Source organism: Vulpes lagopus, chromosome 18 (assembly GCF_018345385.1).
Source record: "Vulpes lagopus strain Blue_001 chromosome 18, ASM1834538v1, whole genome shotgun sequence".
Classification (NCBI taxonomy): Eukaryota; Metazoa; Chordata; class Mammalia; order Carnivora; family Canidae; genus Vulpes; species Vulpes lagopus.
Window position 1 is genome coordinate 9,811,938 of NC_054841.1, and position 25,484 is coordinate 9,837,421.

At 46.4% G+C, this 25,484-nt stretch overlaps 1 protein-coding gene across 2 annotated transcripts in view; it reads left to right on the forward strand.

Annotated features, from left to right (window-relative positions):
• Window positions 1-25,484, forward strand: part of ATP9A (ATPase phospholipid transporting 9A (putative)) — a 132,353-nt gene that overhangs the window by 29,245 nt on the left and 77,624 nt on the right. For both annotated transcript variants that reach the window (XM_041732466.1, XM_041732467.1), the window contains exons 2-5: window positions 2,583-2,727; window positions 5,113-5,226; window positions 10,353-10,461; window positions 25,046-25,104. In XM_041732466.1, the coding sequence (XP_041588400.1) occupies window positions 2,583-2,727; window positions 5,113-5,226; window positions 10,353-10,461; window positions 25,046-25,104 (427 nt within the window). The remainder of the gene's footprint in view (window positions 1-2,582; window positions 2,728-5,112; window positions 5,227-10,352; window positions 10,462-25,045; window positions 25,105-25,484) is intronic.

The following is a 25,484-nucleotide window of genomic DNA, read 5'->3' on the forward strand; positions in this document are numbered from 1 at the left end:
TAGCATCCTGGACACACCTCTCAGCCTCTTGCTTTTTGATTTAGTGTATCTTGCAGGAAAGGGTGGTTTAGCACACACAGCCCACTCTCTCTCTCTCTTTTTTTTTTTTTTAAAGATTTTATTTATTTATTCATCACACACACACACACAGAGAGAGAGAGAGAGAACGAGAGAGGCAGAGACACAGGCAGAGGGAGAAGCAGGATCCATGCAGGGAGCCTGACGTGGGACTGGATCTGGGGTCTCCAGGATCATGCCCTGGGCTGAAGGCGGTGCTAAACCCCTAAGCCACCTGGGCTGCCCCAGCCCGCTCTCTTCTTGAAAGACTGTTGTGAAAGTTGATTGCAGCAGCCCCCCTCTGATGAACGGTGAGGTGCCTTCCCAGGGGCCTGCTGCAGTGACTACCCTGCTCCTTTGTCCTGGTGCGCACTCCTGCAGGTTAAGTCATGAATCGGCTTAACCTGGTGACTTGCCGTGCAGAACCTGCTAAGACGAAACAGACAAAACTCATAGAAACAGTCGGCCTGATGCCTGGTTTTCTTAAATCCATTCTTCAGCTTTCTTTAGAAACCTGGAAGTATGGGAGCCATCATTACAGGATCTTTACAGGATGGGGAGAGGATTGCTGGTCCACAGACAGCTCAGTCATGACCGGCAGGATGGTTTCCACAATAGAGAGGTGTGCTCCCTGTCAAATGCATCCCCCCGCCCTCCTCCCTGCCTCCTGCATTCATTCAGCACTCGGCGCATGTCCCCACATGGCCAGCCTGGGTGCTTCCCATCCACAGGCAGCAGTGGCCTTGGACTCCTCGAGGCTTCTGTCTTTGGCCTTTGGACGACTTAAAACGGGGCCGATGCGGATGAGTTACTAGAAGTGAAGCCTGTCCTTATCACTCCACTCCACCCGAGCACCCATTTACTGGAATGAAGATGCTATTTTTAAGAAAGAGCATTGTGTTTCATCATGGAAATTTTGAGCATCTGGGCAGGCAGCTTGCTGATACCCAGGGACCGTGTTTGCTCTGCTCTGTACCCCAACACCCCACCCAGGACCTGCCTGGCCCATAGGATGAGGGGGAGAAGGGTGGGCCTCGGTGGATCACTAATGGCATACGTCATAATCTCCTTGTCGGCTTGGTTTCACTTCACTTGGCAGTGTCACAAGGGACTGGCTGGACTTGGGTTTCTCCCTCCTGGCCTGTGTGTGTGGGAGCCGAGGCCAGTGATTCGGCTGGGGGGGTTTGTATCATAGTGCCTAGGGGGGCTTGTGATTCTTGAAATGCCTTGTGTATGGGCTCTCTGGAAGGATGAGCTGCCTTTTTGGGGTGTTTTCAGAGTGTCTTTGTTCTGCTGGAGCTGTCTGCGTTGCCCTGCCTGGTGTGGGGCACCCGGGAGCAGGTGTCCTAATGAGCTGACCTTGCAGGACAGCCCAGACAGCTGGGGCGGGAGCGGTCAGCTGGCCGACGGCTGGCACGCTGGCCCGGCTCCAGGGGATGCAGGCCCTGAGCCTTTGTCTTCCTGGCTGGCTCCTCTGGGGTGTCGCTGAAAGGAGACCCAGGTGTGGAGAGGAGATTCTTCTCCCTCTCCTTTACCTGGTTATCTTGGTAGAACCAGCAACCCTGACAGCATGGGGTGCTGGAGAGATACTAGGTTTCTGAATAAGATGGAAGTGGTTCAAGGCCAGACTCCTCTGTTTCTCACATCCTGGCAAACTTGGGTGCTTTGTTTTTTATCTTTTTTTTTTTTTTTTTAAGATTTTTATTTATTTATTCATGAGAGAGAGGAGAGAGAGAGACAGGCAGAGACACTGGCAGAGGGAGAAGCAGGCTCCATGCAGGGAGCCTGACATGGGACTCAATCGCAGGTCTCCAGGATCACATCCTGGGCTGAAGGCGGCGCTGAACCTCTGAGCCACCCGAGCTGCCCCCCCCCCCTTTTTTTTTTAAAGCAAACAGACATTTATTTGGGTAATTAGAATTGCAATTTCAGAAACACAGATTGAGGTAGAAGTCTGAATTAGGTTCTCCCTAGGTGCTCTATTTAACTGTTGCAAGCTTTCCTCTCTCATCACAAAATGTGAACGTAATAGTGGTAATGTGTTGCTGTACCTTTACTTTTTAAACTTAAATCACATTTTAAAAATGAATCTTATGGGCAGCCTTGGTGGCTCAGCGGTTTAAGTGCCGCCTTCAGTCCAGGGCGTGATCCTGCAGACCTGGGATCGAGTCCCACGTCGGGCTCCCTGCATGGAGCCTGCCTCTCCCTCTGCCTATGTCTCTGCCTCTCTCTCTCTGTGTCTCTCATGAATAAACAAATAAAATCTTTAAAACAAAACAAAACAAACTTAAAAAAAAATGAATCTTACATTTTGAAGTAAGTAATTGGGGCTTGGGCGCAAGGCATCTTCTATCTGGATCACAGCTTCTTAGAGGCCTTGGCTCTGTTTTCCCCTCTCATGACAGACCAAGCCCCATTGGTGGCTGATGTCCTGACCCAGTGAAGATGCTTTCGGGAAAAACATTCGGAGAAGAGTGGACAGGTGTGGATGTGGCCTTGACAGTGTGACTTTGTCTTTCCCACAGGTGCTGTGAGTGGCTGAGATGCTGTGGCGGAGGGGAACCCAGGCCCCGCACTGTGTGGTTGGGGCATCCCGAGAAGAGGGACCAGAGGTACCCTCGAAATGTCATCAACAATCAGAAGTACAACTTCTTCACCTTTCTTCCTGGGGTACGTAAGGCCAGAGAGCACACCCTTTTTGCCCTCCTCACACCAGATGTAAGCACGGGGTACCAGTTTTAGGAGACCAAGATCCCTGTGGCTGAATTGCCTGTGTGTTTTCCAGGCTGCCTTAGCTGCTGGCTGTTCATCTTTGCTGGTCCTGAGTACCTGGTGGGGGCGGGGGTGGGGTGGGGTGGGGAGGGTGGGGGCTGCCTTCTGAAGCTAACTTCACATTTATTTGGTGTGTTAGGTCCAAGAATGAAAAAGATATTTTGGGGACCTTAGCATTATAACTGAAACACCAAAAAAAAAAAAAAAATCCCACAAAAAACCCAAAACCCATCAGTCCCTAAATTCTCCCCCTGTCCTCATGAAATGCATATTCACTGTAGTGAAGTCGGGAGATACAAGAATAGAAAAAATTTTTAAGAGGTGGGTTTTAATCCTACCGTCCAGAGAGAATTTCTGTGGATGTTTTTGCTAATGAGCGTTTCTGTTCCGTTTGGTATTTTATGCTCTGGAGTCCTAGCCTTCCCGCATGAACTTAGACCAGGCTGTGCTGTGTACTCTACAAGCCTCCCCACCTCCCAGGCTGAAATTGAGTACCTATTTTTATCCAGCAGAGCTTCCAAACACACACCAGCTGACTTTAGAAGCCACGGCAGCAATCAGTTCCAGTGCTAGAAGGGAAAAAAAAAAAAAAAAAAAAAAAAAAAGACTCTTTGATTTATGGAGAGCGATTACAGAAGCACAAATGTGTAACACTGTAGCTTAAGGTCAATCTGAATGTTGTTTTAAGGGCAACTCTGAATACATTGGTTGCTACCTTCAGCCCTCCCCCCTCCTCCCCCCAAATCTCAGTATCTTAAATCGAGAAAAATTTATTTCTCATTCATGGAAATTCTGGTGTGGATGGGACTATGCTCTCCCACGTTGGAGCTACGCTGTCTGGAATACAAGGCCACCGGTATCTCGATGGCCGAGCAAGAGTGAGGTGGCCGAGAGATGCCTCCTCCTACCTCCTACTTGCCTCGGACGGACGCGTCATTGGTGCCCCGCGGCCCCGGCCTGGGTCCTGCGACGCCCGCCCCACTCGCCGTGCGGGGGTGCAGCGGGGATTCTGCTGTGTTTCTTTACGGTGTTGAGGCCATGTGGGTGGGGATGACGATTTGCCTCTTTTCTTTTTCTTTTTTTTTTTTCTTAAAATATTTATTTATTCACTCATGAGAGACCCAGAGAGAGAGAGGCAGAGACACAGGCAGAGTGAGAAGCAGGCTCCCTGCAGGAACCCCAATGGGGGACTCGATCCCAGGACCCCACGATCACGCCCTGAGTGGAAGGCAGATGCTCAACCACTGAGCCACCCAGGTGTCCCTGCCTCGTTTTCTTGATCAGTCTCACAGCAGAGGCACTTCCTAGTAAACCTCTTCACCTTCTGAGGGGCCTCCCTGTACTTAAAATAGTTTTTTTTTTTTTTAAGATTATTTATTAGAGACAGTGCACAAGCAGGGGGAGAGGCAGAGGCAGAGGGAGGAGCAGATCCTCTTGCTGAGCAGAGAGCCCGACGTAGGACTCAATCCCAGGACCCTGAGATCACGACCTGAGGTGAAGGCAGACGCTTAACCGACTGAGCCACCCAGGTGCCCCTAAGGTAGTTTTTAAGAACTAAGTCATAACAGGGGCACCTGGGTGGCTCAGCAGTTGAGCTGTCTGCCTTCGGCTCAGGGTGTGATCATGGGGTGCTGGATCAAGTCCTCCATCTGGGTCCCCGCGGGGAGCCTGCTTCTCCCTCTGCCTGTGTCTCTGCCTCTCTCTGTATGTCTCTTTTTTTTTTTTTTTTTTTTTTTTTTTAATTTTTTTTTTTTTTTTAATTTTTATTTATTTATGATAGGCACACAGTGAGAGAGAGAGAAGCAGAGACATAGGCAGAGGGAGAAGCAGGCTCCATGCACCGGGAGCCCGACGTGGGATTCGATCCCGGGTCTCCAGGATCGCGCCCCGGGCCAAAGGCAGGCGCCAAACCGCTGCGCCACCCAGGGATCCCTGTATGTCTCTTATGAATAAATAAATTAAAAAAAAAAAAACCTAAGTCATTAGAGACAAAGTTGAAGTCCCCCTGTCTTTCCCCCCCGGGGGTACCCCCTCTCTTGAATTTGGCATTTGTAATTTCCATGTGTGTCATTATATATATTTTTACTTTTACAAGTGATGTTTTGATTGCCCATGTGTGTGTTTCCCTAAACAGTGGAAGTGCTGAGACCTCACCTGGAAGGTACTGTGGGAGTTGGGTTCTCTTGTAGGACGGCATTCCAGCTGCTGCCCACCTCCCGCTAAACCATCCTGACCCCCTCAGACAGGCCTGACTGACTTCCTCTCTCTCTGTCCTCATCCCAGGTGCTGTTCAACCAGTTCAAATACTTTTTCAACCTCTATTTCTTACTCCTTGCCTGCTCTCAGTTTGTCCCTGAGATGAGACTCGGTGCGCTCTATACCTACTGGGTCCCCCTGGTGAGTAAATTGGCCTTGTGTGTTCAGTGACCTGGGGGCGGGTGGGGGGGGATGTTGGGAAGAGACACTTCTTTGTCACCCGGGCATCTGGAACGGGGTAGGGTCTTTTAAGAGACAGGATGCCCTGCAGACCTCCCCTTCCCCGAGATGTTCCTGTTGAAGACACTTTCATACGCCACCAAGATCAGACTAGGGGGGAAGCCTGGGCTCCTCATTCATGCTCTCCACCAGTTGTTCGGTCATTCATTTCTTCACTGCCTACTTACTGTATATTTTACCCACCTGTCGACTCCAGGGACCCAGTGGCAAGTAAGAAAGGTAAACCTTCTGTCTTCATCCTATTGGGATTCTCGAGATCACGTTTTCTGTTTATGTCGCGTCTGTCAGCGTGAGGGTTGGAAAAGTACCAGCTTCTGTGCTCTGTGTGCGAAATCAGAACTGACCAGAATGCCCCTCCATCCCCTCCCTTACCTCCTTTTTTTTTTTTTAAGATTTTATTTATTTATTCATGAGAGAGAGAGAGAGGTAGACACACAGCAGAGGGAGAAGCAGGCTCCATGCAGGGAGCCCGATGTGGGACTTGATCCTGGGACTCCAGGATCACACCCTGGGCTGTAGGCGGCGCCATACCGCTGAGGCACCCGGGCGTCCCTCCCTTCCCTCCTTTTGGCAAGTTGTTGGTTATTGAGCACCTGCTCTGGGTCAGGCACCGGGCCAGGTGCGGGGGACACAGTGTTGAATGAAATGGATAAAAACTCCTGCCCTCGTGGACTGGGTTTTCGGAGGGGATACACAGTAAGCAGATTAATGAAATCATTTCTAATTGCGAAAAGTGCTGCAAAGGTTATAGAATAAGGTCACAGGCTAATAAATAAGCTATCCCAGGCACATTTGATATTTGTTGAATAATTAAAGGTGGAGGTGTGGAGGGGCAGCCTTAGCCAGTGGTGTGGCCAAGGGAAGCCTCTTGAGGAGAGGACGGGCAGAAAAGAGTAGGAGGGCGGGAGTATTCCAGGTAGAGAGCAGCAGTGCAGAGGCCCTGTGGTAGGCATGTCTCAGAGCATTAGAAGGACAGAAAGCAGCCCAGTGTGACTGGGGTGTGGGAGAGGGTGGAAATGACATGTCTTTTTCTCCAAATATAGGCTATTTCTAAGTTAAGTGGGATTTGGGGGAACACTTGGATTCTGTATTCACAAATATTGTTAAATTTCTGTTTGGGGAAAGATTGTTAAAATAGAAAAGATTTAAGCCCTCCTTAAAGAAACAAGAACAGAATTTTTTTTTCTTTTGGTGGCAGGTGGGAAATGCTATGGATTTGGTGTGCAGGCACTTACAGCGTAGAGGGAGCCAGTGGCTAAGGGCCCCCCTCCTGGGTAGGTGTGCACACACTGAGTGCCGCCTTATCAGACAAGTCAGGCCAGCAGCACCAGCCCTGAGAAAGGAGAGGGGATTAATTTTTCCCACATGAACAGTAGCGGTGCCTTTGGGATGGGATGTGAGGAGGTAGGACCCTAGAAGCTGGAGCAAACTTTTGTCGCGCATCCTTCCCTCGCATAACAGACGTTCCCATCTGTGTGCTGTGCTCTTGCACATGGACCGGAGCGCTGCAGACTCAGAGGCTGGGCTGATGCAGTCAAGCCTTGGGAGAGCTGGGGAGCTCCCGTCCCGTCCCAAATGGAAGGTGCTACTGCAGGTGCAGACCTGGACCAGGGCAGCTGCCAGACCCAACAGTTAGAAACTTGCGAGTTTTATATGAAATACCCCAATTTTATTTGAGTTTTTTAGTTCCCCTGTTCACTACATACCTATACAGAGTCAAACCCTAAGTGACTTATTTTTAAAAAGTTAGTCTCTATATAAAATACAGTTTATCCTGTTGCCTTTTATTGGTTACCTTTCTGAAGTATAGTTATTTGAAAGGTAATCCATTCACATGATGCATGAAACATAAAAACATCCCTAGTGAAAATATCCCTCCTGTCCAGTCCAGGTGGGCTGGAGTACTTGCTGGGCACTGGGGTGGCCTAGAGGACCCCACCCTCACCCCCTTCTAAGTCAGAGGGCCCGGCCCCAGCTCCTGCCTATGTCTTCCCCTGAAGTGATGTTTGGAGTGAAGCCCGGCCTTCATCACACACAGTCATTGTGTCCCCTGGCATCTCTGCCATGGGCCCGGCTCCCGGCTGACTCACCTGTTTTCCCCGGAACTGTGGCCACAGGCAGGTTGACAGCAGCCTCCGGAGGCCCTGAGGTCTGTGACTGTGCACCTGTATCTCTTCTACAGCCAGCTTTTCCTGCGAAGGTTTAGGACTGCGAGGGGCTGTGGGTCTTATTGTTTTGCCTCTTCCCAGGGGCTGCAGAGAAGGTTTGGGGTCAGAGAGAAAGTATGGCATCTACTTCTAGGTGACCACAGCTGATTTCCCCCTAAATTTTTCTGTGCAGAGTCAGTTTCCAGTTCTGGACAAGAACATGTTTTAAAATGTCTCTGCCGCAAAAGGCTTTTCGTTTCAATCCGAGGCTATCAACAGGTGCAGTGGTTCTGAATGAGGGCTGAGGGCCGCGTGGCTTAGGTGTGGTTCCTGACTACACTTTGAGAAATCCTGTAGTTTGAACCTCAGTTTTCTCATCTGTAAAACAGGGACGAGCACTTCTACTTCCTTGGCTTGTTGGAAGAATTAAATGAAATACTGCAAATGGGATGCCTCCTGTTGCTCCCAATGGACAGAGAATTCTCAGGAAATACTCTCATTTGAATTTTAGAATTCTGGTGCTGGTGACAGTGTTAATTGGGTGAAGATTTAGCTTTTGATAACTTTTTTTCTTGATACTGATGTATTAGAGGGAGAAACTCCTCAGTTTCTGAAATAATCCATAAGATTGTATGAGGACCAAATAATCTAGATTTTTTTTTCTGTTATTATGCACAGATACTACGTTTGCAATGTAGTGGGTGTTGACATTTGTCAACACCCATGGAAACAGCACCTCAGTCAAAATACAGAACATTTCCATTAGGCTAGTTCCCTAGTGCCTCCTTCCAGTCACCCCCTCCTGAACCAGAGGCAACTACTTTTCTGACTTCTAGCTCATAGCTTTGTTTTGCTGTAGCGAATCTATGTTTGATGTACAACTTTATAAAAGGAGGCTTAGCACCTTCAGATTTGCTTGTCTGGGCGCTATCCCTGCCTCTGTCTGATTCCTTTACAAGCTCAGACAACCCCAGTCCTCCCTCCTAAAGCCTCTCTCTAAATATCTGTGGATATTAAGGACCTCTGAAGTTGCATAGTTGGAATTTATTTCTGGACTATATTTGCATCTCTTTGTGAAAGCATTTTCTAGCCTAAGGGATGGCATGTCCTCTGGGATTAATAGGAACTGTGTATTTGTTGGGGGGGATTTGGGGGAGTCGATATGATAATTTAGGAGACAGTATTTATTTGCAGCAGGGAGGTTAGCTGCTCCTGTCTTTGTGTGAGCACACACTTTCCATTAACATCAATGGGATTTAGCTTGGCCCACGCAGAGAGAAATAGAAACTGGAACATTTGAAAAAACAAACAGCAAACACCTGGGTTCTGGCCCAGAACAACAAAAGGGCAGCGTGGGAGGGGTAGGGGTTCTGCACACTGGGTCTGTGCTCTCCCAGAACAGGTTTACTCTCCCCTCCTGGTCTGGTGATGCTTTTATTCTGAAGTGTACCAGTTTGGGTCTGGCCGCAGCCAGTACTTTACATCTGATTGGAAACAGGAGTAATCCTTGATTGTAAAGATGAATGAGCCCTTAGAGGAGTTTCACAAAGCGGGCACATCTCTGGCTAGATTTACATAAGAGATTTAAAGTCCTTTGAATCGAAGTTAATATATTTCACGGAGTAAACAGTATGAAAATGAAACGCTCAAAGAATCACCGCTGCTAACCTTCAGGGTGATGGCGCTTGCCGCATTTTTTTCAAAAAGGACTTTAAAAGGAGATGACAAGGCTATTTTGTAAGAAAAATGAATGAGCGTTCTTGCCTTTATTGACACGAGAGTGGAAATCTGGATGGAAATAGATTCTTGTTACGGCTGACTCACACACCAGTCCCCAGCACATTTTATGGAGTTGGGGTGCCTGGCCTGGGAGAGGTCGGGCCGTTTCAAATGTTCTTTTTATTAGTTGCTGCATATGCAATTAATACTCCAGTGTTTTTTTTTTCTTTTTTTAATTTATGATAGGCACACAGTGAGAGAGAGAGAGAGGCAGAGACACAGGCAGAGGGAGAAGCAGGCTCCATGCACCGGGAGCCTGATGTGGGATTTGATCCCGAGTCTCCAGGATCGCGCCCTGGGCCAAAGGCAGGCGCCAAACCGCTGCGCCACCCAGGGATCCCTCCAGTGTGTTTTCTTTATAAGTATTAAAACATTACAGAGAAGACTGAAGTCCCGTCTGGCCCCTTCCTGCCCCTGGGTCTCTTCCTCGCAAAGGAATCTAGCCAAGAGTTGAGGAGATTGGGCACCTTCGCCGACGAGTAGGGTGGCTGCCCCGCGCGTGCTTGCCCGGCGTCCTGTTGTGTTGTGAAAAGCTGATCTGCCTCCTTGGCTGGTCCGTGCGTGGGACAGACCTCGTTCCCTGAACTGTCTCCTGGTGTTCCATCGTAGTGGCTAGTAGGTTTGCCAAGTTTCTCTGGATGCACAACAGTGTGGCTGGTAGGAGCGGGGGGACTCTGGAGCCAGCTTCTTCCGGGCCTGTCACTGGGGAGCTTCACGTCCTTGGGCAAGATGACCTAACCTTTCGGAGCTTCCGGGGCTCCGGCTCAGCAGGCACGAGCGTAGGGTCGAGGCGATGTAGCACGCTGCCAAGGACGCCCCGCACGTGCCTCGCGAGGCAAGCATGTTAGCGGGCACCGTCACCCTGCCGTTGCCTGTGGACGTTGCCTCCGAAACCGTGTGGCAGTGCTGAACAGGGATGCCCTTGCAGAGGTGTGTCAGGGTGCAGGAGGGGTCGGAGAAGTGGGCTTGCTGGCGCGCTGGGGGCGATCGCAGGCCCTGCCCTGCCGCCCTCCTGTGCGGCCTCTGGCCTCTTCTGTCCCCGGCACCAGAAGAGGAAGGTCGCTTTCAGCAGGGCTCACCCTCTGCCCCCTCTCTCCACAGGGCTTCGTGCTGGCTGTCACCGTCATCCGGGAGGCAGTGGAGGAGATCCGATGCTACGTGCGCGACAGGGAGGTCAACTGTCAGGTCTACAGCCGGCTCACGGCGAGAGGTCAGCCTCCCCGCTCCCCCAGGGCCACCTCCTGCCCCCCGGCCTGGGCCCCAGGGTTGCAGCTCCATCACTGGCCGCTGACAGGGAGCAGAGTTCTAGGCCCCGGGGCCAGTGGGTGTGTGGACACTGCGGGGTGGGACAGTCACTCAGTTGCTCGCACCCGGGAGGCCACCATGTGCCTGAGGCCCAGAGGCCTCTGTCCCCCAGGCTGCCACGGTCTTTCGTAGAGCTGGGCCTGTCATTGGCTTACTTGTGCGGCGTCAACCTGGAATTAAATTTTGTTCGTTGGGCATCCTCTTCTGGCTAACCCTGTCCCGTTGCTGTCCCTGGGCTGACAGAGGAGGGAAGGAGGCAGACCCTCTCATGCAGACGCTGCAAAGTCTGTCTGATAAGCTTTAAAAGATATTCTTTCTGCATCACAAAAACTAATGCTACAACTTTGCGACATTAGTTTTTAAATAGGCACCAGATTTGTATAAACACTGTATCTGTGAAGATTTCCTTGAAAGGCATTGTATAAATCTTGAAAATTAAGGTGGAGAGTGTGGAGAGAAGCAACTAGATAGTCTTTAATTGTTGAATCCCTTGCAAGATGCCTGCATTTTAAATCGGTTGGAATTAAAAAAAAAAACAAAAAACAATACTCCATTAAAAACCCACAAGGCAATGCCGCCAATGTTGACTTCTTGTTTCAACTACAGATTCTATAGGAGATTACCTGTAAGGATGTGTTCAGAAATGAGAGCAGGTTACCTAAATTTCCCGAAGATGACTGATCCCATTCAGTGATTAGTCATGTTTTAGGAAGCAGCAGAGATGGAGAAAAGCTGTGCCTTACCTTCAGGACATTAAGAATTCTGGAAAAGATGAGATAGATGTCTCAGGGAGGGTGTATCTGAGTCAAGTGTGAATTTTTTCCCCATGCTTTAGTCTTCCCAAGAAGGCGTCCACACATGATTTCAGGGTTTTGCATAGAGTTTTCCTTCGAGGAACAATGTCAGAGGAAAATGTTTTAGGCTCAAAAAAAAAAAAAAAAAAAAAAGGCCTCAGAAGGCATGAAAGTATTTCGGTTTAGTATGTTTAAATAATTTTTGTTTATTTATTAATCTGTGTTTAAATAGACTTTTGTAGTTGGTGGTTTTAGCATTTTGCAAGTCTCTGGGAGAGGTAGGGGATGTAGAGTTGGTATAAAAATGCTTTATTATTGCTAAACTACTGTATTTAGGACATTTTGCTATGTAAAGAAAGAAAACTCAGCATAATCTTTGCAAAGGCAGGTGGCTTGGGCTTTCCACGTGGGTAATCAGAAGACCCCTCTGGAGGGTGTTTTTTGTGGTTCGTGTATATTAAATCCTCCCTTAATAACATATTCTGACTATAACATTTAAAATGCTAGGCAACCGACAAAAGCCCCTTTCGAGAGGGTACGGTGGATCTCTTTAGAGGGATTCCATTCATTCATCTATCCGGGCTCCAAACCTTCTTTGGTTCTTTTCATATTGCAATTGCTTTTCCCGTGAATGATTTTTCTGCCCTCCCCTGCAGACCCCCTTCTCAGCTCCTGCTTTATCTTCACTCAGTTCTTGGAAAGATCCTAAGGAGAATTGGCAGATGGCTCCAGCATTAAAAACTTGTCTTCCTTTGTTGGTCTCCTTTTGTGGCCGGTGGTTTCCATTGTCATGCCAATGCAACAGTAGGGGAAACCGAGCAGAGTTCTGAATATTAACCCAGCCCCTGCTCGACCATTTGTTCTGAAAGCCCCAAAAAAGCACTGAAGAAACTGTCAACTCAGAAAGTGATGGAGGTGAGTTTAGTTATTTGATACATTTTAGGGGGTGGGGAAGGGTGAGAGAAGGAAGCCCCAACTAGAAGATTTCAGAGAGAGGAAGAGAAAGAAGCCTTTTTGACCTCACTGTTTAATTATTTACTAATTTTCTCCAGTGAGGCTTTTCACCAAGGTCTTCCTTTACTAAGTTTCAATGCAAAATGAAACAAATATACATATGTATGTCCACACAGGACTGTTTCCTTTTTTAAGACTAGTATTTTAGAGTTCAGAAACCTTTAGAAGCCAAGATACCAAGTCCCGATCGCTAGGTTACAGGCTACAATATTAACCTGCCTTCTGCATCATTTCCTGATTAATAATAGCAGTACTTGTGCTGATACAGTTTTTAAAAGTTGGGGGGTAATAATTTCTAACTAGGAAAAAAAGGTTAAAAAACCATGTGGTGAACTCCCACATGCTCTTCTATCCATTGTTAACATTTTGCCACGTTTGCCTTTTAATATTCTCTCTCTCATTAGAGAATTAAGTTACAGACATTATTTCCTTTATCCCTAAATACTTCAGTTCTTAATTGCTAATAGGGTATTTCTCTCACATAACACAGTACAATTATCAAAATCAGGAGATGCAACATTGGTACATTACTATTACTCTAATCTGCAGTCTTTTTTTTTTTTTTTTTTTCTTAAAATTTATTTATGATAGTCACAGAGAGAGAGAGAGAGGCAGAGACACAGGCAGAGGGAGAAGCAGGCTCCATGCACCGGGAGCCCGACGTGGGACTCGATCCCGGGTCTCCAAGATCGTGCCCTGGGCCAAAGGCAGGCGCCAAACCGCTGCACCACCCAGGGATCCCCTAATCTGCAGTCTTTACTCAAAATTTACGATTTGTTCCTGAAATGTCCTGGGTTTGTTTTTTTTTTTGTTTTTTTTTTTGGCCCCTGCCCCCTCCAGTGCCTAAAATATCTTGTTTTAAACAGCATTTTTTTTTCCTGGTGCAGAAATCAGTACAGGTTTGCCAGTGGCATTTAATTGTCCTTGTTCCTTGATCTCCTTGGTTTTCTTTGATATGACATTGACATTTTGAAAAGGACTGGCCAGTTTCAGGAAGGTTGCTTTGTAGCTTGTCCCTCAATTTGTGTTTGTCTGATTTGTGAAAATTAGATTCATGACAAGAATTTAATGTGGTTTTAGGAAAGCCAATGGCACAGATTCTTGTTGGGACTTTGCCAGAGTTTTAGAGGCAGTATAGTAATCAAATTGAAAAAATTTCAAACTTTGAAAAAAAAAAAAAAATTTCAAACTTTGAGAAAAAAGTAGATTCTAAACAACTAAAAACCCTGAAAGTAAGGCACTCATCGCTGTGAGGAAAAATAGTTGATACTTTTTTGGGTTTTTTTGGTTAATTGCTACTTCCACTTAGAGCATCTTATTTCATTCAAATAATTTGTTTAAAAAAACACACGAATTAGATTAATTTTTAATATCCTTGTCACAGTTTAATAAGAAATATTTGAAGTATTTTTTTTTTAAATGTTTATTATGTAGTTTGGTTGCTATACTGGGCATTGTTTTAATGTGAATCTCTGAATAGACTGGACCACGGAGGGCCCAGGATGCACTCAGGTTTTATTTTTTATTTATTTATTTATTTTTTTATGTATGATAGTCACAGAGAGAGAGAGAGAGAGAGGGGCAGAGACACAGGCAGAGGGAGAAGCAGGCTCCATGCACCGGGAGCCCGACGTGGGATTCGATCCCGGGTCTCCAGGATCGCGCCCTGGGCCAAAGGCAGGCGCTAAACCGCTGCGCCACCCAGGGATCCCTATTTGAAGTATTTTAATACCTCATGTCAAAATGACCTTTTATTCATTTTCTTAAGAATTTTTTTGACTAAAAAAAAATTTTTTTTTGACTACCACCTGTCTCAAGTTTATGATCAGTTTCCATATTATAGAGATAAACACAGGGCTGGGGATTCTGGGAATTCATAATTTAGTGAAGTATCTAGATGTTTATTTATTTATTTTTAAAGATTTTTATTGGGGATCCCTGGGTGGCGCAGCGGTTTAGCACCTGCCTTTGGCCCAGGGCACGATCCTGGAGACTCGGGATCGAGTCCCACGTCGGGCTCCCGGTGCATGGAGCCTACTTCTCCCTCTGCCTGTGTCTCTGCCTCTCTCTCTCTCTCTGTGACTATCATAAATAAATAAAAATTAAAAAAAAATTTAAAAAAAAATAAAGATTTTTATTTATTCATGAGAGAGAGAGAGGCAGAGACACAGACAGGGAGAAGCAGGCTCCACAATCCCGGGTCTCCAGGATCACGCCCTGGGCTAAAGGCGGCGCTAAACCACTGAGCCACCCAGGCTGCCTGTATCTAGACATTTAAATAGATAATTTAAAAATGCAACTAATAATTTTACATTAGGGGTGGGAGTGGGGTGGTTCTTACAGAGAGTGTCCCCTTTCTTGATCACTGTATTCCTTGTTCTCAGCACAGTGCCTGGCAGTTGAAGAAAGTGGTTCTGAGCCTGTGCTCTGCCTGGATTCACGAGTCCTGCTTCCACCTGCACCCTGCTCTGTGGGCAGGTCCTTAACCTGTCAGTAAATTGGAGATAATAATAGTGCCTACCTTTTGAGAGTTGCTCTCTGTATAACTCTTATATGAAAGAATGTAACACTGTACCTGGGAGTTGCTGTATGCTCAAGAAAGGCAATGGGGATGGTATTGTAGCAGGGGTCCATTAAATGCTGATGGATTTGAATAAATGAAGTATGAGCCAGTGGTCATGGGAGGTTATGGGACCCCGTCAGAGAGGAGCTGATACATCTTCTCAAAAGAAGTGATCTCATCTTAAATCTTGCAGGGTGGAAGAGGGCAGGACTGGCTGCGTGTTTGTGGTGGTCAATGCTAAATGAGTACAGGGGACCCTTGTTCAAAAATTAAGAATTCAAGATGGCAGCAGGCGAGCATGAAACCAAGTACAGGAGCCTTCTGAGCATGGGGCCCCGTGCTAGTACCCAGATCACACATGCATGAAGTGGCTCTGGTGAAGAGTCTTCCAGTGGCCACAGGTGTGATGGCTGGGAGTGTGGATCGCTTACGCCCAATTCTGGTTCTATCTTGCTCTTCCCATTTAGGCCATATTTCCTGAGTCTCCTTCTTGGGAGAACAGAGGAGAAGACCACGTAGGCAATGATGGGCCTGACACTGTGGGAAAGTTCATTCTATGGTCTAGGAATCTCTGTACAAGGGCATGCTACAGCGAGTAGATGGCGTTGGAAGTATTTGAAAAATTCTGTCAAAATTGGAAAACCATAGAAAAAAATGAAAGATTACCCACCGTAAGCCAGCTATAGATGCTGGACAAGGTCTAGTGTGTAAGTTCTTAAATAGCCGTGTGGAGGTGGCTTTTACAGATGGAAAGTGAGAGGGCTCAGGAAGGTGCCTCATCTCAGCTCGGTAAGGGTGGGGCTGTGACTCGAACCTTGGCTTATCTGAATGCACATCCTAAGCCTTTAGGTCCAGGCACCTACGATGTGCCAGGAGTTGGAATATCTCACCAATAGCTGTGATGTTCAGCCTTAGCACATATGCTACAGGAGGGGTTTTAGATTTAAATTATTTTAAAACATGTTTCTGAGTCCAAAGGAATCTATTAATCCAGCATCCTCATTTTTTTTTTTTTTTTTAAGATTTATTGATTTAGTAGAAGGGAGAGTAGGGGCAGGGGCAGAGGGAGAGAATCAGACTCCCTGCTGAGCGTGGAGCCCAACCGGGTTTGATATCAGGACCAGCGGGATGACGAACTGAGCCTAAATCAGGAGTCAGATGCTTAACAGACTGAGCCATCCAGGCGTCCCAAGCATCCTTTCTGGGATGGACAAACTTATTTTTAGACAAAGTTGTTGAAAGCTCAGTAGGGATCATGCTTTCAGATAAATAAGCGTCCCCTCACCTTCTCCTTGAAATCCACATTTGTAACATGATCAGAGAGCGGAGGGAGGTTCTTAGGAGTTTTATAGGGCTGTCTTCTCTGGCAGCATTCAGAGGTACTAGAAATACCAAAGTCAAAGAAGACAGAGTTTTTTTTTTTTTTTTTTAAGATTTTATTTATTCACTCATGAGAGACACACAGAGAGGCAGAGAGAGAAGCAGGCTCCCCTCAGGGAGCCCAATGCGGCACTTGATTCCAGGACCCCAGGGCCAAGACCTGAGCCAAAGGCAAACACTCAACCAGCCACCCAGGTGCCCCAGATGACAGGGTTCTTGACGTGGGAGCAGACCCAGCAAAACGTCTGATTACTGGCAGAGATTGGGGTTGAATGAGGAAGGAATAATTAGTAAATGGATTGTTTCTCTTTCTGTGTGCCTTGCCCAAACCAGAAGTTTAATTCTGAGGCTGGAGGGGTTTGCTGGATTATCACAGGTGGTGAGGGCAGTCGGATTTGCATTTTCACCAGAGGAATTCCGAGGGTCTTCTAACCAGGAATGTTTTCCCAGACTAACCTGTGATCCTGGGCTAAACGTGTCACGCAGATAATTAGCTTTGAAAGAAAGTGCAAATAGAGGTACAATTAGCACAAGTGCTGGTGCTTCTTTCCTGCTGGGGACATCTGGACACATCGAGAGCCAGGAGTCATAGGCTGAAGGTCTCCATGAAACGGAGAGAATCCCTCCCATCTTCAGTTTTGGAGTACGATGTGGTGTTAACGACCAGCTGGTATCTATCTTTTTACTCAGGTAGTTGTCCATCTTTCCAGGTGCTCTGCTCACCCTTTCCCAGGTACAGAATAACCTCAGGACCTCACCTCCTCTTAAGAGTGGTATCTTTTTTTTTTTCCCAGTTTAATTCAAGATCTATTTTTGGACTATTTAAGATTGCGGTTCACATGACTGAATTTTGAGGTCAAAGGATGTAGGTGTTTTTCTCTTCGGCAGTTTTATCCCGTTGGAGTTTATCAGGAGAAAGTAGGCTAGTGTAGGGAAATTGCATGTGTTCATTAATGGGGCAGTGTTTAGCTCGTGCGTTAACTAAATTGAAATTCTGTATTCTTAAACATAAGTGCCATTTGTGTTGTCAAAGTGAGAGAACACTAAGATATGTTTTATACTTTTTAATTTTATTTATTTATTTTTAAAGTATTATTTTATTTGTTTTAAGTTTCAGATATTTATTAATCAGTGTCAACCCCAAGACAATACACCAACATGGTTTAGGCATTTAGAGGGAAAATATTTCCTGGGTAAGTGGAAAATCGTGCAGCTGGCTTCCGGAAGATCTTCCTTCTAAGCATCTTTAGAGTGAACCATTTCATTTAGGAGTCTGGGCCCTCTTCAGTTTGCTGTAATCGACATTCACCAAGTAGAACTTGTGTTGATCACTGGGACCCCCAGTTCCAGACTTCTGGGATATTCCCAAATGACTTCCCTTCTCAACTGACATCTGGATTGAACGGTGCCAGGTGTGAGACATACAGTGCTGCTGTAGTACCATAGTACCTCCCGCTCCAGTAATGCAAAGAGGGGGATCACGCTCTTAGACTCCTGGGCCCCCATCAAGGACCTGGCATGACTTGGTTGCAGCTGAGGCCTCTGGGCTGGAAGAAAAGGTCAAATCTGTAAGGTGCCCAACACTAAGCTGTCCCTGGCCTGATGGGACGTCCTTGTTTTCTTTTTTTTTCTTTTTTTTTTTTTAGAGAAGAGAAATACAGTGATGGTCTTTTTTGATATTAACTGCAGTAAGAGTACTGCAAAAGTCCTTTGCCAAGGAACTCAAAGATGGTTCAGGAAGCGGAGAATTCCTCTGCCCAAACTTCTCTCATTAAGATTCAGAGCATTCAGGGATGCCTGGGTGGCTCAGCAGTTGAGTGACTGCCTTTGGCCCAGGGCGTGATCCTGGAGTCCCAGGATCGAGTCCCACATCAGGCTCCTTGCAGGGAGCCTGCTTCTCCCTCTGCCTATGTCTCTGTCTCTCTGTGTCTCTCATGAATAAATAAATAAAATCTTAAATTTTTTTTTTTAATTTTTTTTTTTTTTAATTTTTTATTTATGATAGTCATACAGAGAGAAAGAGAGAGAGGCAGAGACACAGGCAGAGGGAGAAGCAGGCTCCATGCGCCGGGAGCCCGATGTGGGATTCGATCCCGGGTCTCCAGGATCGCGCCCTGGGCCAAAGACAGGCGCCAAACCGCTGCGCCACCCAGGGATCCCTAAATAAAATCTTAAAAAAAAAAAAAAAGAGATTCACAGCATTCGTTTTTACAAGTCTCCTTTAAGACAGATCTTGCCAGACATTTTCTCACACGTTCTCCGACAGAGGCAAAGTTGTTTCAGACTCATACATTTCTTTGTTTTTTCAAAGCACTCAGTTTCACTTTATTACAAATCGTTGGTGAACTGATCTATTAATTAAAAAACAAAAAAAAACAAAACAAAAAACCCCCCAAAACCTCTGAAAACAATCTCACATGCACATTGCACTGTTATCTTTCCCAAAAGGTATTCCCTCCCCCACCGCCGGGGTGTGGGTCTGTTTCTTCATTATTGGGCACCAGAAGCAGGGAGGACCATTTATATATTTATTTTAAAAGCCTCTGTTGGGTATAAACTTGTTACATTTAAGCCTCAGCCTTTCTTTTTTAAGTTCCCCCTATTTTAAACAAAAGCCCCAGGAAGCGGCCGTGGAATTTATAATAATACTTTTCAACCCTTTGCCTGTTTTCAAATAAGTCTTTTCTTAGGCTCTGGGGAATGCAGACAAGTCTCTTGGAATATGAAAATTTCAACTTTAAACCTATGAACTCTGCTGGGTCTGCAGAGGCGTTTTAATGTCAACCCCAGGAAATGTACACACGCTGTAGAATTTACAACTCATCACTGTCACAGAGTGTGAGCTCAAGAGTAATCCATTAACCAGGGTTGGTGCATAGAGATTGCTGCTCAAGCTCTCCAGAAGCAATCAATGTCCTGCATGCACGATGAAAAATAGAAGTAGGGCTGGAGGTGTTTGGGGTCAAAACAGAGGCCCACACATACGAGTGCCCCGGAATTTATTTTTAAAAATTCTCTTTTTTTTTGCGGGCTGTTCCGCCGTTTGACTGAATTGTCATTTGCTTGTTTCGACTCAAGGGAAACATCTGGTTTCTCCCTGCAATGTAGACAAACTGCTCTTATTCTGAAGCTGTCATCCATGAAAAGCATGGTTTGGGCTCAATAGCTTTGCTTATGAAAGGCTTGGGGTCCATCTCTACAGAAATAAACAGCTCTTGTAATTGGAATTTTGTTCCCTGTTATAAACTCTGGCTCAGAGGTGACTCGGGTAAAGTGTCGAAAGCCGAAAGGGATAAATTTATTTTATAGAAGGCATTTAATGATTTAGGATGTGGCCAGCAGACAGTTTTCCACTTAACCTCTGTAAAAATCTCTTAGCCAACTTCTGTAAAGTTTCTGCAAATGTATCTAAAAATCCCAGAGGCTGGAGGTGGGAGGCTGGGTGTTAGAGGAAGCAGAAGAGAAGAGCGGTCTGGGGAGAGGGAAGTGGCGTCCAGTTCTCCGAAGGGGGCCAGGTTTTCCTGTGCACCGTGTACTGAAGATGTTCCTGGGTGTTTCGACTTTTGTTCAGGGGCAGCTACGTCATTTGTGGGACCCCCTGCAAAATGAGTCTGCAAGGGCCCGTTGTTGAAAAGTTATTAAGAATTTTAAGATGACAACGGGTCATTCACCCGAGGGGGGTGCCCGTGGTGAATACATAGGTCGCTCACCCAGGGGCCTACCTCTCTTTCCACCTTAGGAACCTCAAGGAAGGTGAAAGGAAGAAGGGAAGAAGAGGGGCTTGGGAAGCGTGTCCCTGACTTCTCAGTGGGGTGTTGGGAGAGTATTTTCTTCCAGTCGGAGGATGGGCAGTAGGGGACTGTCCTCTCTTTGGAGATGGGTGATGCTTGCTGGAGATGTGCTGGTTTTGTTAGGTAGACGAGGAGCTCTGCCAGAGAGCATCAGCATTTTGCTCTTTATTTTGCAAGAAGTCTGTAGAAATTCAGAACTGGCGGTTAATGTAAGTTTAGACATGTGCTTGGAGCCCTCTGCGCAATCTGAAGTGTTTTTCATTCAGCGACTTCATCCCAGCCCCTGAAATGCCGGCGTGAGTCAGGCTCCCTTTGTCCCCTTTTTCTCCCGCTTCCCTCCACCACCCTGGCCCCGGCAGCCTGGCCACCACGAGGGCCTTTACTCACACGTCCACAGCCGACCGTGGTACCTGGCGGAAAGCCCAGTCGACGGTGGAACAGCTGTACTGGTATCTGCTTTCCCTTCTCTTTTCTTCCTGCCACTTTTTCTGCTTTTCGCTCTTCTGGTTTTATGTGTGTTCCTCATTGAGAACCCACACGGACACACACTGACCAGGTGTCCTGCACCTAGGCCTGAACCGCACGTTTTCGATCTCCAGCAAATGGCACAGTGGGCAGGGGGATCCAAGTTTATGGTCAGGGCTGTGCGGTGAGCTCGATAGAGCGGGAGAGTCTGAGGATCCCCCTTTGTTGAAGCTGCAGGATCCTCCCACCCCCACCCCAATACCCATATGCTAACAAGGGAGCCATGGCTAGGAAATCAAGGGGCCTCTAGGCCCTGTGGCTCCCGCCACCCTCTTCCCCGAGACGGAGCCTGCTGGCTGAGACAGATACAGTAGGAGAGCTTGTGTGAGGGATCGGCCTGCTGGCCCTAGTCAGGATCTGCTCTGCAAGCACAGCGGATTAAAAGGGTTTTTTGTTGAGGTAGAGCAGATGGACGGGGGAGGCAGAGTTCACATTAACTGATCATAAATCAGGACTCCGCGGTACAAGGGAAAGATCTGGGTCTGGTCACTGAGAAGTTTGAGCTAATTTAATTTATTATTCTTTTTTTTCTTATTAGAAGAGCACCTCATGCTAATAATAATAATAAAAAAAATTGCTGTGAAGAATTTAGAAAGTATGTGTGCCAGAGAAAGGGGTAGATTCCCTGTGTCCCCAGAAAGACTCCCTCGCCAGCTCCTCCAGCACAATCCTCCTGAATTGGTCTGCCCTGCCAACATCCACACGTGTACCTATATGGTTATGATTTAACAAGACTTCACGTACATATTTCTCTTTGAGTTAAATAGAAGACCTGTAGCCAGGTCCTGAAGGTTGGAACACAGACTCAAGGATCATTTGGGTCAGGGCACAAGCTTAAATTTTTGTAATAAAACCCAAGACAATGTGTAAATTTATGTTTGGGAGCGCCAGGGTGAGCTCAGGTGAAGGAAACGTTCATTGGCACAGAGGGCCACGTTGAATTTATGATCTTCCTTCCTTCCAGCAACGCCTCCACAAACGCCCCCCACAAGGGGAGCGTGTCCGAGCATATGTTTTTTGTTGCCCCCTAGTGGGACCAGAAGAAATTTCAGGCAGGAAAAGAATTCTGTACATTGGGCCCTCTCTTCCCCCATTTCTCTTCTTTCTCTCTCTTTCTTTCTTTCTTTCTTTCTTTCTTTCTTTCTTTCTTTCTTTCTTTCTTTCTTTCTTTCTTCTCTTTCTTTCTTTCTTTCTCTCTTTCTTTCTTCTTTCTCTTTCTTTCTTTCTTTCTCTCTTTCTTTCTTCTTTCTTTCTCTTTCTTTCTTTCTTTCTCTCTTTCTTTCCTTTATTTAAGATTTTATTTTATTTATTTGAGAGAGAGCATGAGAGCAATAGAGCATGAGCAGGGCAGGGGAGGGGCAAAGGAAGAGGGAAAAGCAGGCTCCCCGCTGAGCAGGGAGCCCAATGGTGCTCGATTCCAGGACCCCAGATCATGATCTGAGTTAAAAGCAGATGCTTGACTGACCGAGCCACCCAGGCGTCCCTCTCTTCCCCCATTTCTAATGCTCTGACTCTGGATTGGTGGATGTCGTCCATTCCCTCTGCACATGTTTTGACATAATGAACGCTTTGAGGCTCTGTTCTGTCTCTAGCAGGCTAGGGCTCAGGCCCGTGACTTGAATTTAGTCCTGGGTTTGGTGAAAATGAGGCACGTGAAACACTCATGTCGTAGTGCGAGAGATGCCCAAACTGGGAGAGTCTAGAAGTCCACAGAGCAACCGAGGGTTGGTCCAGTTCATCACCACCTGCTGTGTTCTGTCTAGAAGTCATTATTAGTGTTTGTGTGCCTTCATTCTAGTGCCAGTTCTACTGACTGCTACCATGACAAAATTTAATTGAATGCAAGAATTAATTAAAATCAAACCCTATGCAACCTATTTGAAAAAGTTGTTTCACCAGAGATAATTGGAATGCTACGGAAAATCTCGACAGTGGTAAATTATTAAAAAGACACATTGGGGCAGCCCCAGTGGCTCAGCGGTTTAGCGCCGCCTGCAGCCCAGGGCGTGATCCTGGAGACCCGGGATCGAGTCCCACGTCAGGCTCTCTGCATGGTGCCTGCTTCTCCCTCTGCCTGTGTCTCTGCCTCTTTCTCTGTGTCTCTATGAATAAATAAGTAAAATCTTTAAAAAAAATAAAAAGACACATTGAATTATGTGAAAAGTATATGTTACTGTGAAAAACTCTAAAAGCCTGGAACCGCACACTCATGGTTTCATTAGTGTCTTTGAGTGCTTCGTAAAAGTAAAGAAGCTCAAGCTAGCAATCCTACTTTGTGAATGTTGGGTTTTTGTTGAATGAATGAGTACAGGGAGGGAATAGAAGATTCATGATGCCCGTCCCACTTTTGCTCTCATTGCTGGATAAAATTATACTTTATTGAGGAGGCTTGAGAGTCATCATTACTTCCTTTCTTTCTCGGCTGAATGTTTGTAGGTTAAATGGGCTTTTTATGAAAAGCCAATGACATTAAGATTTCATGGTGTTGCTCCCTTGTGCAAGAATTTGACCCATCACCAGAATCAAGGCCCATCTCCTCCCCGGGCTTGTTCATAGGACTGACTGGCCCTTCCACTTTTGTCTCTCACTGTCCCTGTCTTCCATGCGGTGCTTCTGGCTCTGCTGAAGGAGGTGCAACCTGTAGCCACACACACACACATAGACTACTCACATGCACCACTTTCTCCCATCTCATGCTTTCCTTTCATGGGTTACTGGTAACCAGTGTCCTTTATCTGGCCAATTGCCGTCTCCCCTCTCTTGCAGAGTGTATGTTGGCAGCTCCCTTTTCCCATCCCTTCATTTATTATTTACTTGTTGTCTCCTTCCTTCCATGGGGATGTGAGTTCCCTGTATCCCCCACCTCTGGATCACCTGGCCTACACCAGGCATTCAGCAAATGGTGCTTCAATGTTGAATTCATGATCAGGAAACTTCTGTATGCTGAGCAGTGTTCTAGGTCCTCTTCCAAAGGGAAGATTTCCCTCCTTTCTGTTCCTTAGCACCCTGGACTCACCTGCATTATTTTACACACTATTTTGTGCTAACAGCATCTGTCTGGGTCTTTTTCTTACCAGCTCATGGGTTTGCAAACTACAGCCTGGGAGCCAAATTCAGCCCACCATTTTTTTCTGTTTGTTTTGTTTGTTTTGGTATGGCCTGGTTGCTAAGAATAGTTTTTAGCCTTTGATGGGGAATGATTGTTGGCAGAGTTGGAACCTTGCCTCTTGGCCTACAAAACCTAAAGTGTTCACTGCCTTGACCCCTCACCAGCACATGTTTGTTGACTCCTGCTGGAGACCAAGCATTTTTTTCTAGGATAAGGGGACTGTCTTGCATCTTTGAATTCCCATGACATAGCACTCAGTAAATGTTTTTTGGTGTTGAACTGAACTCACTGTCTTTTTTGTTTGTTTGTTTGTTTGTTTTAATTCATGCTCTGGAGTCAGATGGGGGTGTGTCTCCTGGCTCTGACCTGTTCTAACTGTGAGGCTGGGGAGTGAGGTGGGGATGGCACAGGTCCGATCTTACTTTCTTTGTCTGAAAACTTCAGACGATAATACCCGTTTCTGATGGTCAATGTGAAAACTAAAGGAAGCTGTCCCTGTGTCACTATATATACAGTGCTTATTGCAGGTGTAGTGTTTACTGTTAGCTGTTCCTGTTTATCTAGATAAACATTAAGCTGAAGTTGTGTGGTCTGATCATAATCACATATAATATATAGCAACCACAAATTTAAAAAAAAAATCAATCATTTCAGGATGATTTCTTTTCAGTGGTTTTGAAAATTAAGAGTTGACCTTCTCAGGGGGTCGGGGTGGCTCGGTCAGTTTAGCGTGATCTCATGATCTCGGCCCTCGTCATGATCTCTGGGTCACGAGATGAAGCCCCACATTGTCGTTGGGCTCCATGCTCAGCAGAGTCTGCTTGTGAATTTCTCCCTCTGCCTCTCGCCCCACACAAGTGTGCACACGTGCTCGCTCGCTCTCCCCCACTCTCAAATAAATAAAATCTTAAAAAATAAAGAGAGAGAGAGTTGGCCTTCTGTCCATGGATCTGACTCTTAATTTTATTCCCCTTTTCTGTGCTGTTTTTTGCTTTCTTTGGTTTGGAGGTTGAATGGATCTCACGGTACCAACTCAGAAAAGCCTCTAAGGTGCCATTAAGACAGAAGGCCTTCTGTGAGTGGGTGAGATGCCCCTGGGCTCTCAGAGGTGGGGATTCATTCCTGGAGTCATCTCTGTAGCAGCTGAATCTCTCCCTGGAGAGGCAGGCGATGCTGATGAGCTTGGCTGGGCCAGGGAGAGACATCCTTCTGGGTGTGCCATGTTGACCTCGCAGGCTCGTGGGCACTCTACAAAGGCACGAGGACTTGAAACGCATTCATACATGATGTATCTTAGACCTCTTTCCTTGCAGGGACGGTGAAGGTGAAGAGCTCCAACATCCAGGTTGGAGATCTTATCATCGTTGAGAAGGTAGGTGGGATCCTGTGGTTTGTGAGTGGTTGCTGTGTGAGTGTGTAAATGGGAAGTCATTGAACCACTTCATAAATCCTCGCATGTAATTTGTTTATCTGGTAGATGAACTCAATGTAAGCTTTTTGGGATTCTCTCCTACAGCTTTGCCTGGGGAGGAAGATTTCTTTGCCATGAGACACCCACAAAGAATACTTTTTCAAGTGTACGTATGCTGGTTAGCCAAAAATTCTGCTTACAAAACACAAGTACAAATTTTGATTTTGTATTTGATGTATTTGTTTTGGTGTCTTTAAAAAGAAAAAAAGCAAAAAAAAAAAAAAAAAAAAACTTGCCATAAAATCTTTCCTAGAAGTTTGCTTGCTACATATGCATATAGA